The sequence below is a fragment of the Schistocerca nitens genome, chromosome 2 (assembly GCF_023898315.1).
Source record: "Schistocerca nitens isolate TAMUIC-IGC-003100 chromosome 2, iqSchNite1.1, whole genome shotgun sequence".
In the NCBI taxonomy this organism is placed as follows: domain Eukaryota; kingdom Metazoa; phylum Arthropoda; class Insecta; order Orthoptera; family Acrididae; genus Schistocerca; species Schistocerca nitens.
In genome coordinates, this window is record NC_064615.1 from 553,887,402 (window position 1) to 553,901,137 (window position 13,736).

General features: G+C 38.9%; 1 protein-coding gene across 1 annotated transcript in view; it reads right to left on the bottom strand.

Moving 5' to 3' along the window:
- LOC126236578 (growth factor receptor-bound protein 2) overlaps positions 1 to 13,736 on the bottom strand; it is a 62,345-nt gene that overhangs the window by 23,905 nt on the left and 24,704 nt on the right. Inside the window, exon 4 of the mRNA XM_049945991.1 lies at positions 1,085 to 1,250. Coding sequence (XP_049801948.1) covers positions 1,085 to 1,250 — 166 coding nt within the window. The remainder of the gene's footprint in view (positions 1 to 1,084; positions 1,251 to 13,736) is intronic.

The window sequence follows — 13,736 nt, forward strand, 5'->3', positions numbered from 1 at the left end:
TATCTATTCCTTTTTAGTTAGTTCATTGTTACTTGAATCTCAGGCACACCGGTTATATGCAGGACACCCTGTATTAAATGCAGGCCTTTTAAGAAATGGAAACAAGTGAAAAATGGGTGTCCAACTCTCTTGATACTTAATGTGACAAAAGGCATAAAAGTAGGAAGATCAAGCAGTAGTTAATTGACAGGATGGAGTTTCTGTTCAACTTTGATATCACTGGGTTACAGCAGAACTGCCGCCAATTTTATGTTACTGGCAATGATCACTAAATGCAGAAATTATCCTGATAATATAGTAAGGGGCAGCAACTATAATGGCTACACTTTTTTTCATTTGTGCAAACTTTACTACATCTACACCCTGCAAGACGCCTTATGACGTGTGGCAGAGAGTACTCTGTGTACCAGTCACACCCCTCCCCTCCCCCTTCTTCCTTTTTCAGTCATGAATGGTCTGCAAGAAGAACAAGCCTCTGTGTGAACCCAAACTTCTCTAATCTTTCCTTCAAGGTCTTTTTGTAAGATATGTAGAAGGAAGCTACATGTCGGTTGATTCTTTTAGGAGTGAACCCACTTGGAATTTTTACAAGAAACCACATCATCACGAATATGCCTCTCTTGTAGGATCTGCCATAGGAGTTGGCTGAGCATCTCCACGGCACTTTTGTGGTTGCTAAATGAACCTACGACAAAATGCTCTGCACTTCTTTGGATCTTCTCTAGATCTTGTATCACTTCTGGTAAGTAACATACAACCAAAACGAACTATGGAGTAGTGTGGTACACCATCATGTGGAAGCGAAGCGAGTTATTTTGTATCCTTGTCAGAAGCACAAACAGAAGATAATCATTTACACAAACTGAGAATTGACAGCTAATTTGCTAGGCATTTCTGAAATTCATGTACTAAAATAATTTTCTTAAGTAAGACTTAGTGTTTTACAACAAATACAAAATGTTGTTTGCAATGCCCAAACACTTCAACTCATTCATCATTTGATGAAAGAACTCTAACATAAAACATTGTGTCTACATGTTCAAGAAATGATTGGAGGAAAACTGATGGTAATATGGATTCCTACCTCTTCTGGAACCATGTCTCTGAGCTTCACCTCTTGCGATCTTGAAACAGAAGCAGTTCTATGGTATTCCACCAGCTCATTCAAACTGTTGAATTTAACTACCCAAAGGAAAAATTTCCCCTGAGCATCACGAAGTACCTTAAAATGCTGAACTCCATCCGAACACCTGAAAAAAATATTTATTACAAACTATAGGAACATTGTAAATCAAGAGGATGGGTTGCTGAGAAGAGCAGAGGGGAAGGAGGATACAGTCATGGATTGGGCTGACGGAAGAGGAGAGGGCTAGTTGGTATGCATATCTCAATAATAAGTAATGTTACTTGAAGTACATCAACCATTTATAATACAAGCAGATGGTCACAAAGAGAGTGGACTGACAGAATTTTAGGGCACTCTCTTGCCCTTCAGATGGTAAATAGCCCCTAAAGATGTAACGATCAGCAATTATCAACAGTATGTGGCTGTAGAAGGTTATGGGAATCACTGCAGGCAAGACACAGGAATTGTGCCCTGAAAAGAAAGTCATGGTTATATATTCCCTGAAAAACTATTTTAGATTAGGCCCCCCATTCAGATCCCAGAGAGGGGTCAACAAGAGGGGGAGGGGGGGGGATGAAAATGAACCAAATACTGAAAAATCGATAAGACAGTAACATTCCGAGACACAAAGCATGGAATGTCAGAAGTATGAATATGGCAGAGAAGTTAGAAAATCATAAAAGGGAAATTCAATGATGCAATCTAGATATAGTAGGAATCAGTGAAATGAAATGAAATGAAATGAAATGAAAAGACTGAAGACTTATGGCCAGACAAATATATAGGGTCATAGTAATAGCAGAAAAAAATGATACAAAGAGATGAAGATTTGTTACAAAATAAGCCAAAGAGTGTGTTACTGTTAAAAGTTCAGTGACAGCATTATTCTCATCAGAGTGGACAGCAAATTAATGCCAACAACTGTAGTTCGGGTATACATGCTGATGTCACAATCAGATGATGGAGGGGGAGGGGGTGGTGGAGGGGGAGGAGTAGGAGGGAGGGGGAGAGAGGAAAGGGGAGGGAGAGGGTATTTAAAAGAAAATTAACATCTAATAATCATGGAGATTTGTAATGCTATAAAAGAGGAAGGGACTGAAGAAGAGTAGCATTCACATTGCAGAGACAGAATCGAGGTGCAAGCCCTGCAGTCTTTCTGAAATGATTTTACAGAAACTAGTCTCTAGAGGAACGGAGGGTTCCAAATGATTGGAAAAGAGCACAGGTAGTCCCAGTATTCAAGAAGGGTCGTCGAGCAGATGCGCAAAACTATAGACCTATATCTCTGACGTCGATCTGTTGTAGAATTTTAGAACATGATTTTTGCTCGAGTATCATGTCGTTTTTGGAAACCCAGAATCTACTATGTACGAATCAACATGGATTCCGGAAACAGCGATCGTGTGAGACCCAACTCGCGTTATTTGTTCATGAGACCCAGAAAATATTAGATACAGGCTCCCAGGTAGATGCTATTTTTCTTGACTTCCGGAAGGCGTTCGATACAGTTCTGCAATGTCGCCTGATAAAGTAAGAGCCTACGGAATATCAGACCAGCTGTGTGGCTGGATTGAAGATTTTTTAGCAAACAGAACACAGCATGTTGTTATCAATGGAGAGACGTCTACAGACATTAAGGTAACCTCTGGCGTGCCACAGGGGAGTGTTATGGGACCATTGCTTTTCACAATATATATAAATGACCTAGTAGATAGTGTCGGAAGTTCCATGCGGCTTTTCGCGGATGATGCTGTAGTATACAGAGAAGTTGCAGCATTAGAAAACTGTAGCGAAATGCAGGAAGATCTGCAGCGGATAGGCACTTGGTGCAGGGAGTGGCAACTGTCCCTTAACATAGACAAATGTAATGTATTGCGAATACATAGAAAGAAGGATCCTTTATTGTATGATTATATGATAGCGGAACAAACACTGGTAGCAGTTACTTCTGTAAAATATCTGGGAGTATGCGTGCGGAACGATTTGAAGTGGAATGATCATATAAAATTAATTGGTGGTAAGGCGGGTACCAGGTTGAGATTCATTGGGAGAGTGCTTGGAAAATGTAGTCCATCAACAAAGGAGGTGGCTTACAAAACACTCGTTCGACCTATACTTGAGTATTGCTCATCAGTGTGGGATCCGTATCAGATCGGGTTGACGGAGGAGATAGAGAAGATCCAGAGAAGAGCGGCGCGTTTCGTCACAGGGTTATTTGGTAACCGTGATAGCGTTATGGAGATGTTTAATAAACTCAAGTGGCAGACTCTGCAAGAGAGGCGTTCTGCATCGCGGTGTAGCTTGCTCGCCAGGTTTCGAGAGGGTGCGTTTCTGGATGAGGTATCGAGTATATTGCTTTCCCCTACTTATACCTCCCGAGGAGATCATGAATGTAAAATTAGAGAGATTAGAGCGCGCACGGAGGCTTTCAGACAGTCGTTCTTCCCGCGAACCATACGCGACTGGAACAGGAAAGGGAGGTAATGACAGTGGCACGTAAAGTGCCCTCCGCCACACACCGTTGGGTGGCTTGCGGAGTATGAATGTAGATGTAGATGTAGAAACTATTCAGTAAAAAAAAAAAAGATAATAATAATAATAATAATAATAATAATAATAATATTCCTTTTTGCTTCTTTGTAAGTTACAAATGGTTAACAAGCCAGGCGAAAATGAAATGCTGCTTTTGTTGCATTTTCAGTGGAATTGTTTTTTGGTACCAACCAAAGCAGATGTGACAGTAGAGCTTTTTGAGTGGTCACCATGCACTTGTGGTCGTGTAGGGGCTCCACTACATATTTACAAAAAATGTAAATGCAGGGTTCAGTTTAGAATAGTACTGCCTCTCCAGTAGTCACCATTTCCGTGCAGCTGTCTGCAACACCATAACTACTGCTCTCGTCACGCAGGCCCTGCCAACTGTCCACCTACCAGCCATCTTATTCTGTGTGCACTCTACAAGCCAGGTAGTAGAAATGACAGAGGAGAAATTCTCCTTGAGGTCTGCAATAAATTTCAACCAGTAATAGCAAATGTACTTTTCAGTAATCACAAGAGGAGGTGGTAAAATTTTAGGGTACTATAACGCAAAAAGCATGCCTTGATTAAGTACATTTAGGAGGATGGGGAAAGGGAGCAGTATCAATATAAACTTAAAAGAGAAATTATGTAGCAATAATGCAAAACATTCTAAGTTGTTCTATAAAAATTGTTATCAACTGTCCTCATGTTCAAAAACAATAAAGAAACTATCTGAGTTGGCAATGATGGCACACATCCAAGCCAAATCAATACAGGTTTGGTATCATTAAAAATGACAGCAGTGAAACAGAACTCTATAGATAGTTTGGTGTAACAGTATGAAAATTTATAATGAAGTCACTGATTGAGTAAAAGAAAAACTAATGAATTAAATAGAAAGGACAGGTGTGTGAAATCTAAGGATACAAATAAATTTGTGTTCTGTCAGAAGAGCGAAATCTTTAACCTGAGAATGAAACCTGCTAAAACCAGAACAATTTTTAGCGACAATCTCAAATGAAAAACTGAAAATGTTAAGCATCACCATCTCACAATTTTGCTTGCACAATGCATTGACACAGGACAGCACCACCACAGTGAAGAAAATGAGAATCAAGAAATTGGTAAGTACATGACTTAATTGAAATACATTAATTGAAGCTCTGTGATCCAAACAAGTTATATTAAATTTTAGGTTAGACTTTACGGTGGCTGTTATCGATACTGAATGAAGCAACAAGTTTACTGTTACTAGTCACTATTTAGTCAACTATTCCGTATTTTCTTTTTTCTTAAACGTGTCTGTTGACATCTGTGATACATTAGTGATGAGCTTCTCTCAGTTCTTTTGGTCCAGTGGAGCTTGAACATCATGTTTCAATCATTTGCTGAGAATTGCCTCTTCTTCTGCAGTGACTATTATTTCGATGTTTTAAAGGATATGTGTAGAATGTGTGTTTCCTTGGGTTGTTTTGGTTCAATTTGGGAGGTAACTGTTTCATAATATTAGCTAGTATTCTCCTTTTGTGTGGCTTTCATTTTCCATACAATGAATCTGGTGTACTTTCCAACTTTTTCAGTTATGGATTCATATACTAGTCTATGATGCAATTTTCCCAACTGTAACTCTGCACTATAAAACTCTATCCTGCACATAAATTTTTTAATATACTGGTAACAGTAAAAATATTTTTTGCTCTCCATACCTTTAATGTTCTACTACTTCTTTTTGTAATTTTTTAATGTACATCTCTTGTACAGCAAGAGAATGTAGAACAAACAAATACTCTCCCTGTGGTAAATGGATTAACTGACCATGATGCACAACTGATTAACTTACAAAACCTAACAGGGTGTACACTTCAGAAATCATTAAGTAAGAGTGTGAGGGAGCTCAGCCCAGTATCTATAGATCACTTCAGAGAAAGTTTAGGAAATGTAAACGGGGAAGACGTATGTAATGAGCCAAATGCTAATGATAAATGCAGCATATTTCTTGATAACTTTATATCCCTTTTTGAACATTGTTTTCCAAAGAAAATTACTAAATGTAATACCACAAACTTTTCAAAGAAACCTTGGATTACTACAGGTATTAAAGTGTCTTCAGAAAGAAAAAGAAAACTGTATGAGGCAGCAAGAACTAGTAAAGATCCAGTAGTAGCTTTACACTATATAAATTATTGTAACATACTGAGAAAAGTTGTAAGGAAATCAAGAAATATGTATGTTAGAGAAGAAATTAACAACTCCAGCAATAAAATCAAATCAATATGGAATGATGTTAGAAGGGAGACAGGAAAAGTAACCACTGGGGGTAGGTAGTATTACTGTTAAAGAGAATGAGACCGTCGTAACCAACAGTACACAGGTAGCCAATGTATTTAACAATCACTTCTTAAATGTAGGAGAAAAAATTGGCAAGAATAGTTCAAAAGAAAAAGCCAGCCAGTACATGGAGGAGTCAGTTTTGAAAAATTTTAGTCAGATTAAGTTTCATCTAACAACCTCTTGTGAAATAAGGAAAATTATTAAATCTTTGAAAAATAGATGTTCTGTTGGAGTAGATGACATCTTTAACAAGTTATTAAAACAATGTGGAGCAATTACAGCTGATGTTTTGAGTCACGTATGTAATGCATCAATGACTCAGAGTATTTTTCCAGACAGGTTAAAGTATGCCATTGTCAGGCCTCTCTACAGAAAGGGGGACCACAGATGTCAATAATTACTGGCCAGTATTCTTGCTTACAGTATTTTCAAAAATCTTTGAGAAAGTAATGTACTCAAGAGTAGTTAGCCATCTCAACAGGAATGGGATACTTAGTAAATCACAGTTTGAATTTCAGAAATGCTGTTCCACTGAGACAGCAATATACAATTTCACTGTCCACATAATAGAGTCTTTAAATAGTAAAATGTCACCAGTAGGAATATTCTGTGACTTATCCAAAACATCAGATTGTGTGAACCATGACATTCTGTTAGAGAAATTACGATTCTATGGTATAAATGGAACAGAATATGAGTGGTTCAAGTCATATCTACAGAACAGGAAGCAAAATGTCTCTTTATATGCTTCAAGTGATTCAAAGGAGTTTGCCACTTCATCTAACTGGGTTGAAACTACATTATGTGTTCCATAAGGTTCAATCATGAGTCCCCTCCTGTTCTTGATATATGTGAATGACCTCCCTTCTTATGTGAAACAAGATGCTGAACTGACACTGTTTGCTGATGATACAAGCATAATTATTAATCCAGTAAAAGAAAGTCTGATAGAAAATGATACAAATAAGGTATTTGGAAAAGTTATTAATTGGTTTTCTGCGAATGGGCTTGCTCTGAACTTTGAAAAAACACAGTACATTCAATTTTCTGCAACAGAAAGTATAATTCCTTCAATAAACATAACACATCACATCAAAAGAAGTCAGTAGCCAGGGTAGAGCACACTAAGTTTTTGGATGTACATATATATGAGAATCTTAATTGGAAAATTCATATTTTGGATCTCCTAAAGCGACTAGTTTCAGCAACTTTTCAATCAGAATAATTGCCAATTTTGAGGATGTAGAAATTAGTAAGCTAACATACTTTGCACACTTCCACTCTCTGATGTCATACGGAATAATATTCTGGAGCAACCCAACATTTAGGCAAAAGGTATTCACTGCTCAGAAGAAAGTAGTTAGAATATTGTGTGGGGTTCATAGTCGCACATCTTGTACGCATCTGTTTAAAAGGTTAGGAATTCTTACAACTGCTTCACAGTACATTTACTCAGTAATGAAAATTTTTTCTCAACAACATGGACCAGTTTAAAATCAACAGTGACATTCATGATTACAGTACCAGAAAAAAGAAAGACCTACACTATCCTTTATTTAACCTATCTTTGGCACAGAAACGGGTAAAATATGCTGCTTGAAAACTTCTTGATAAATTACCAGATGAAATAAAATGTCTGACAGACAGCAGTAATAGTTTCAAAAACAAATTGAAATCATACCTCCCCTTGACAACTCATTCTACACCACAGATGAATTCCTGAATATGAGTAAATAAATCTGGAGATATAATATATGCATTTTGTGCCATTTAAGGGAATGGGATAGATAACACAAATATTCAGGTATAACACTATAATGTAAACAAAAAGAAAGAGAAAAAGACTTGTTTCCTGTGTGTACTTCTTGTAAATCTGACACGTTCCACATCATAACGGTTTTTCCGTGCTATTGATCAATGTAACAGATAACTAACTATCCTTGATTTGCCCTTTTTAAATAGTTCTTTTCACTTTTCCTCACTGCTACTGTCTAATCATTTATTCACATCTGACTGCAAACTACCTTTAATTGACTGGATTCACTTCAAGTTAACCTCTGTTTAGTTTTCCATTACCCCTGATAGCACCACTCTACAATTGTAAGTTCATTTGAATCCTTTAATCAATTTCATTCATGTCGTTCTCCCTACAACCTATTAATCACTATTTGGAACAGACAGAATCAATTTTGTTGACAACTACTTTTTGTAAATGAACATTTTGATTAACAGTCTGCCCTACACTGAAAGCTGGAGACAAAGCATTAAAAATCATGTAGCAGAAAGAGAGAAGTGTACAAAATAATCAGAGTGAGCACATTGTGCAATAAACAGGAAAGTCTATCAGAGCATTTAAAAGATTTTGACTTGATCCTGTTTACACTGCCATAAATGCTCCAAGGAGAAGCACATTTAACAGAGTGGAGTGGCGAATGGTGCCTTTTACTCACAAAATTACTGGTGTTGTGCTTAAATATGACAGCTTCAGTTCTCATCTTGATTCCAGTAATCAAACTACTAGCTTGGAGCTAGAAAAATGGAGCTTTGAGAGTGCAGGCATTGTGCTGGCTAATATTTGGAGCCACTGATAATTTTCCTGTGGTTGCTGAGTACATTATGCCAACAGATACTAGACTGGATATCATACAGGTTAGGACTTGTAAAATGATGCTACTTGTCACACAAATAACATATCTGAATCACAATATTTTTTTACAAACTGTAAAATGCAAGCTTGTCGCATGTTGCAGGGTGCCACTGTCCAGCCTGTGACGAATACTATGAGAGGGGTTTTCTCCATCACCTGTTTTCATTAAACAGACATCAGACTGTATGAAACCAAAAGAAATGATGACTCTGAAGGTAAATTTACTCTGCTGTTACTACAGCTATCTTCAGATCTCCAAGCGTCACACATCACATTTGAAGCAAGTTCTGTATAATGGCTATTGCCTTGAGGTCGCTCCATACTTATTTAAATGATCTTGTGACATCTGTAGCACATACTTTTCATCATACAAAGCCATTAACCAACACATGCAAACATATAACAGCCAACTAGAGGCTTTGCTCATCATGAAGATTCATCCTCAAAGAATTGTAGCTACGTGTATCACGGAAGTTCTTGGTTTGATAAACAATGATAATGCTATATAGTTGGGTGAAAATGATGTGGACATATAAAACGTTCCTAACATTACCCATACTGAGAACGAAGTGCCTGCAATTCCAATCATAAATAATATAAACAAATGGGTTCAAAGTCCTTGGACGCAAGATGATTAAATTTTGGTATCGTTCATTTGATTTGGTATGTTTTTAAAATTTTCTAAAATGTTTTATTTATTATTGATTTTATAAAAAAATATTTTATGTAGAAATATATAAATAATTTTGGAAATGCTGTTTTAAGTTAATTATTTCTAAATTTAAAACTGCAAAATATGTTACATCACACTTGGGGAGGGAGGGGGGGCACACAAATGTGACCGCCTATGACATGGTCGGGAGGGGGGTGTTGTTGGGTGGGGAAGGCTCCAAAAAGTACGAAATTCATGTGATGTAATTTATGGATGGCCTCTTGGTGAGATCATCAGTGTATTGGGCAAGGAAGTTCTTGTCACTGCACATACACCAGGTAGACAGGCTGTTTGGGAGGTATTTTTTGTTGTGGAAGGGAGACAGCCGTTGAAATGCACATAGTGTTGGTTGCTGAGTTTAATGTGGACAGAGGTGTGGATGGAGCCATCAAAGAGGAGTTGCTCAATGTCCAGAAGGTGGCACGCTGGGGTGAGGAGGACCAGGTAAAGCAAATGGGAGAGAAGGTCTTGAGGTTGTGAAGGAGTGAACATAGGATGTATTGGCCCTTAGTACAGATCATGAAGATATCATCAATGAACTTGAACCAGACTAGCATTTTAGTGTTTTGGAGGCTAGGATGGTCTCTTCTAGATGGGTTATAAACATGTTGGCATAGGAGGGTGCCATTTGGGTGCCTATGGTTGTGCTGCAGATTTGTTTGTATACCTTCTCTTCAAAGTAGTAGTAGTTGTGACTTAGGATAAAGTTAGTAAGATGTATAAGCAATGAGGTAGTGATTTGGAGTCTGAAAGATGCTGAGGGAGATAGTCTTCAATAGTGGTAAGACCATGGGCATGGATGTTCATGGCCAGAGAATTGGTGTCAACAGTTACAAGTAGGGATCCATGAGAGAAAGGGGTGGAGATGGAAAGGCAGCAAAGGAAGTAGTTGGTATCTTGGACATGGAAGGCTAGTTTATGGGAAGTTGGCTGGAGATCTCGGTCAATGAGCCAACCAGCTTTCCTTCAGGTTGAAAGGCCACCACCAAACTGTGGCCACAAGCAAAGTAAACCACCACGTGGCACCACATGCAGTTGTACGTTATATGCTCAATTTCAATGGCTGCTTCACTACCCGAGCCATTTGGATCCTCCCTTCCACTAACAGCTTTTCTGAACTGTGCAGAGGGGAATTATCCTTAAAATATATTCTTTGCTTCCAAAACTATCCCAGCCTCAACCTATGGTAATCTACCGTCCCCACACCCTCCACCCAACAGTTTCCATCCCTTCTGCCCTATCACCTTCTCCCTATTTGCACCCCCTCACCCTCTTTGTGTGCCGCCCTCTGCCAATGCACCTGTCCGTCTTTCCCCTAACTGCTCTTTTCCTCCCTCATTCATCCCATATTTTAGCATTTCATTTTCTGCACCTACCCAAACCAAACGCACTGGTGATCCTCAACCTAAACGAAACAAAGATGATGTGACTTACCAAACGAAAGCGCTGGCAGGTCGATAGACACACAAACAAACACAAACATACACACAAAATTCAAGCTTTCGCAACAAACTGTTGCCTCATCAGGAAAGAGGGAAGGAGAGGGAAAGACGAAAGGATGTGGGTTTTAAGGGAGAGGGTAAGGAGTCATTCCAATCCCGGGAGCGGAAAGACTTACCTTAGGGGGAAAAAAGGATGGGTATACACTCGCGCACACACACACATATCCATCCACACATATACAGACACAAGCAGACATGTCTGCTTGTGTCTGTATATGTGTGGATGGATATGTGTGTGTGTGCGCGAGTGTATACCCGTCCTTTTTTCCCCCTAAGGTAAGTCTTTCCGCTCCCGGGATTGGAACGGGTATACACTCGCGCGCACACACACACATATCCATCCACACATATACAGACACAAACAGACATATGTGTGTGTGTGCGAGTGTATACCTGTCCTTTTTTCCCCCTAAGGTAAGTCTTTCCGCTCCCGGGATTGGAATGACTCCTTACCCTCTCCCTTAAAACCCACATCCTTTTGTCTTTCCCTCTTTCCTGATGAGGCAACAGTTTGTTGCAAAAGCTTGAATTTTGTGTATATGTTTGTGTGTCTTATCGACCGGCCAGCGCTTTCGTTTGGTAAGTCACATCATCTTTGTTTTTAGATATATACACATTTTTAAGCATTTATACACATTTTTAAGCATTTATACACATTTGTGTGCAATTTCATGTATTTACGTGCATTTTTATGCATTGGTGTGCATTTTTTATGTATTGGTGTGAGTACAGTGAAAACCCACTTTTACACTTTTTAAGGGACTTCAAAAAATGGTGTAAAAAGCGTGGAAACTGTAAAATGTGAGAAATAATGTTTTAAGCTGTAAAAGTTACATACAGGATACCCCCTTGCACTTTATGTATGATATATGTACATAACATGCATCGAAAGAGTTTTGAGGGACTTTATATTCTAATAAAGGTTTATTTTCTAATAAAAACCGATGATGTAACTGGAATTGATAACTGTCTGGGAAGTGGAAACATTTGATTGAATTTCAGACATCATAATCGACATTTTTGGAAAGCCAGCAGCTGTCATTCATTATTTAAATAATGAAATATTGCACTAGTTATGTATTTTTTCATGCTTAACGATGCGTTTCGAGAATTTTTTATCGTTGTCTAGTGCAAATATGTAAATAAGTATTTTGTATGATGTTTGAATATGTGTTATTCTGTGTCTCTTGCACTGTACTCGCCTTTTTGAGGTTATCAAGTACTGTGCCTCATCAGTTATGTAGAAAACCACACAGACATATGCAAACTATCACTCACATTGTTTGCTTGTGTAACATTACAAAAAATACATAAGTAAATACTGCACATGACAACAATAATAAAGTCTTGAAACAGGTTTTGCTCAGCATCAATACAATACGTAAGCGGTGCTGTGTTTACACCACAGTCTAACATGTTAGACTGTGGTTTACACTAAAACATTTGAGCAACACAAAGTGGATGACGGTGTCAACTAGCGCTTCAGGTGACCATACGCCAAAACACGCTAAATACGGTTCGACAAAGGTGTCACGATGATCACAATAATCACAAAACTGTATTTCCGCAATAGAGATAGTTTGAAAATGGTCGTGATTGGTCCCAATATCGTCATTCAAATGAACCTTGTTACTCCCATCAGCCACCATGCCAAGTAGAGCTTGGCAGCGGCGGGAGATACAGCACGAATTGTTACAACTTTTACTCATTTACCCGTTCAAATCCACTGAATAGAGTGCCCTGGTGTCAAGAAACTTAACCACTTAATATTTGTAAACACTACTGGACAGCCAACATTATGCCAGCATCATATTTTCTCCACAAACATTTTTTCGTGATGCGTAAATTGCGGGAAAATTATTAATATGTTGACGCAAAATCAGGTGCAAATTAACATTGTGGGCATAGGAAATTTGATGGAACCGATAAAAAATGTCGTAAATGGCGTGAAAATGTTAATTCCGGTAACGTAAAAGTGGGGTTATACTGTATTTCCATAATTTTTAGGCTTTTTTCTGTTATCCAGCTCCCATTACAACCATCTAATACCTTCATTTGCCCATTTCTGCATCACTCCTCTGTCCACACACCGACCCTGCTCTATCTTTCTGCACCAGTTTAGAAGAGTACCTCTTCTCTTGGCTGAAACCCTGCCTAAACCATTGAATCTCCTGCCCCCTACCCCAAGAGCCTAACTACAAAAATTCCTTTCTCTGGATCCTACCCCTCCTTTCCCTATGACCTTCACCTTTTCAGATTCTGCCAGCCCCTGGCCCTCACAAATCTGATACAGCAAAAACACATCTCCATGGCACAGGCATCCAAAAAACACTGCTGTTCCATCCTTAAGATACTGCTACTGTGCAGTCCCTGCTACATACATCACATCTCGGAAACTGAATCCCTTGCTCTTCAACTGCTATCCTATCCACTGTGTTCCTCCTCATCAACCCCTCATAGCATTCAGACCCTACTTAACTGATCTTTTGAACTTCCCATATCCCCAAAAGAACCCTATCAACACTCCACCAAATCCGGAGCCAAAACAGTCCCCTAACACTGTTTTAATCTTTCCACCAAAACCTTCAGCCCCACAAAAGTTTCAGTCCTTTACTCCTACACCCGAATTTCACTGTGTTTGACTTGTCAAAGACCTATTCTCCTTCTCCCAATCTATGCAAAGGAAACACTTCTTTGAGATAAATCCCTCCAACCAGAGCCAACCTAATCCCAACACTGAACCCTGCCTCCCCCAGTTCATACCACCATCCAACCATGATCCTCACCCCCTCCCACCTAACCACCACCTGGTCACCTTCTAGGAATTCCTTACCTCCAACTTGGCCTCACCACCCTTCCCCAAATCCCTTCCTCAGAATACCAATCTTTCAGCAGAAG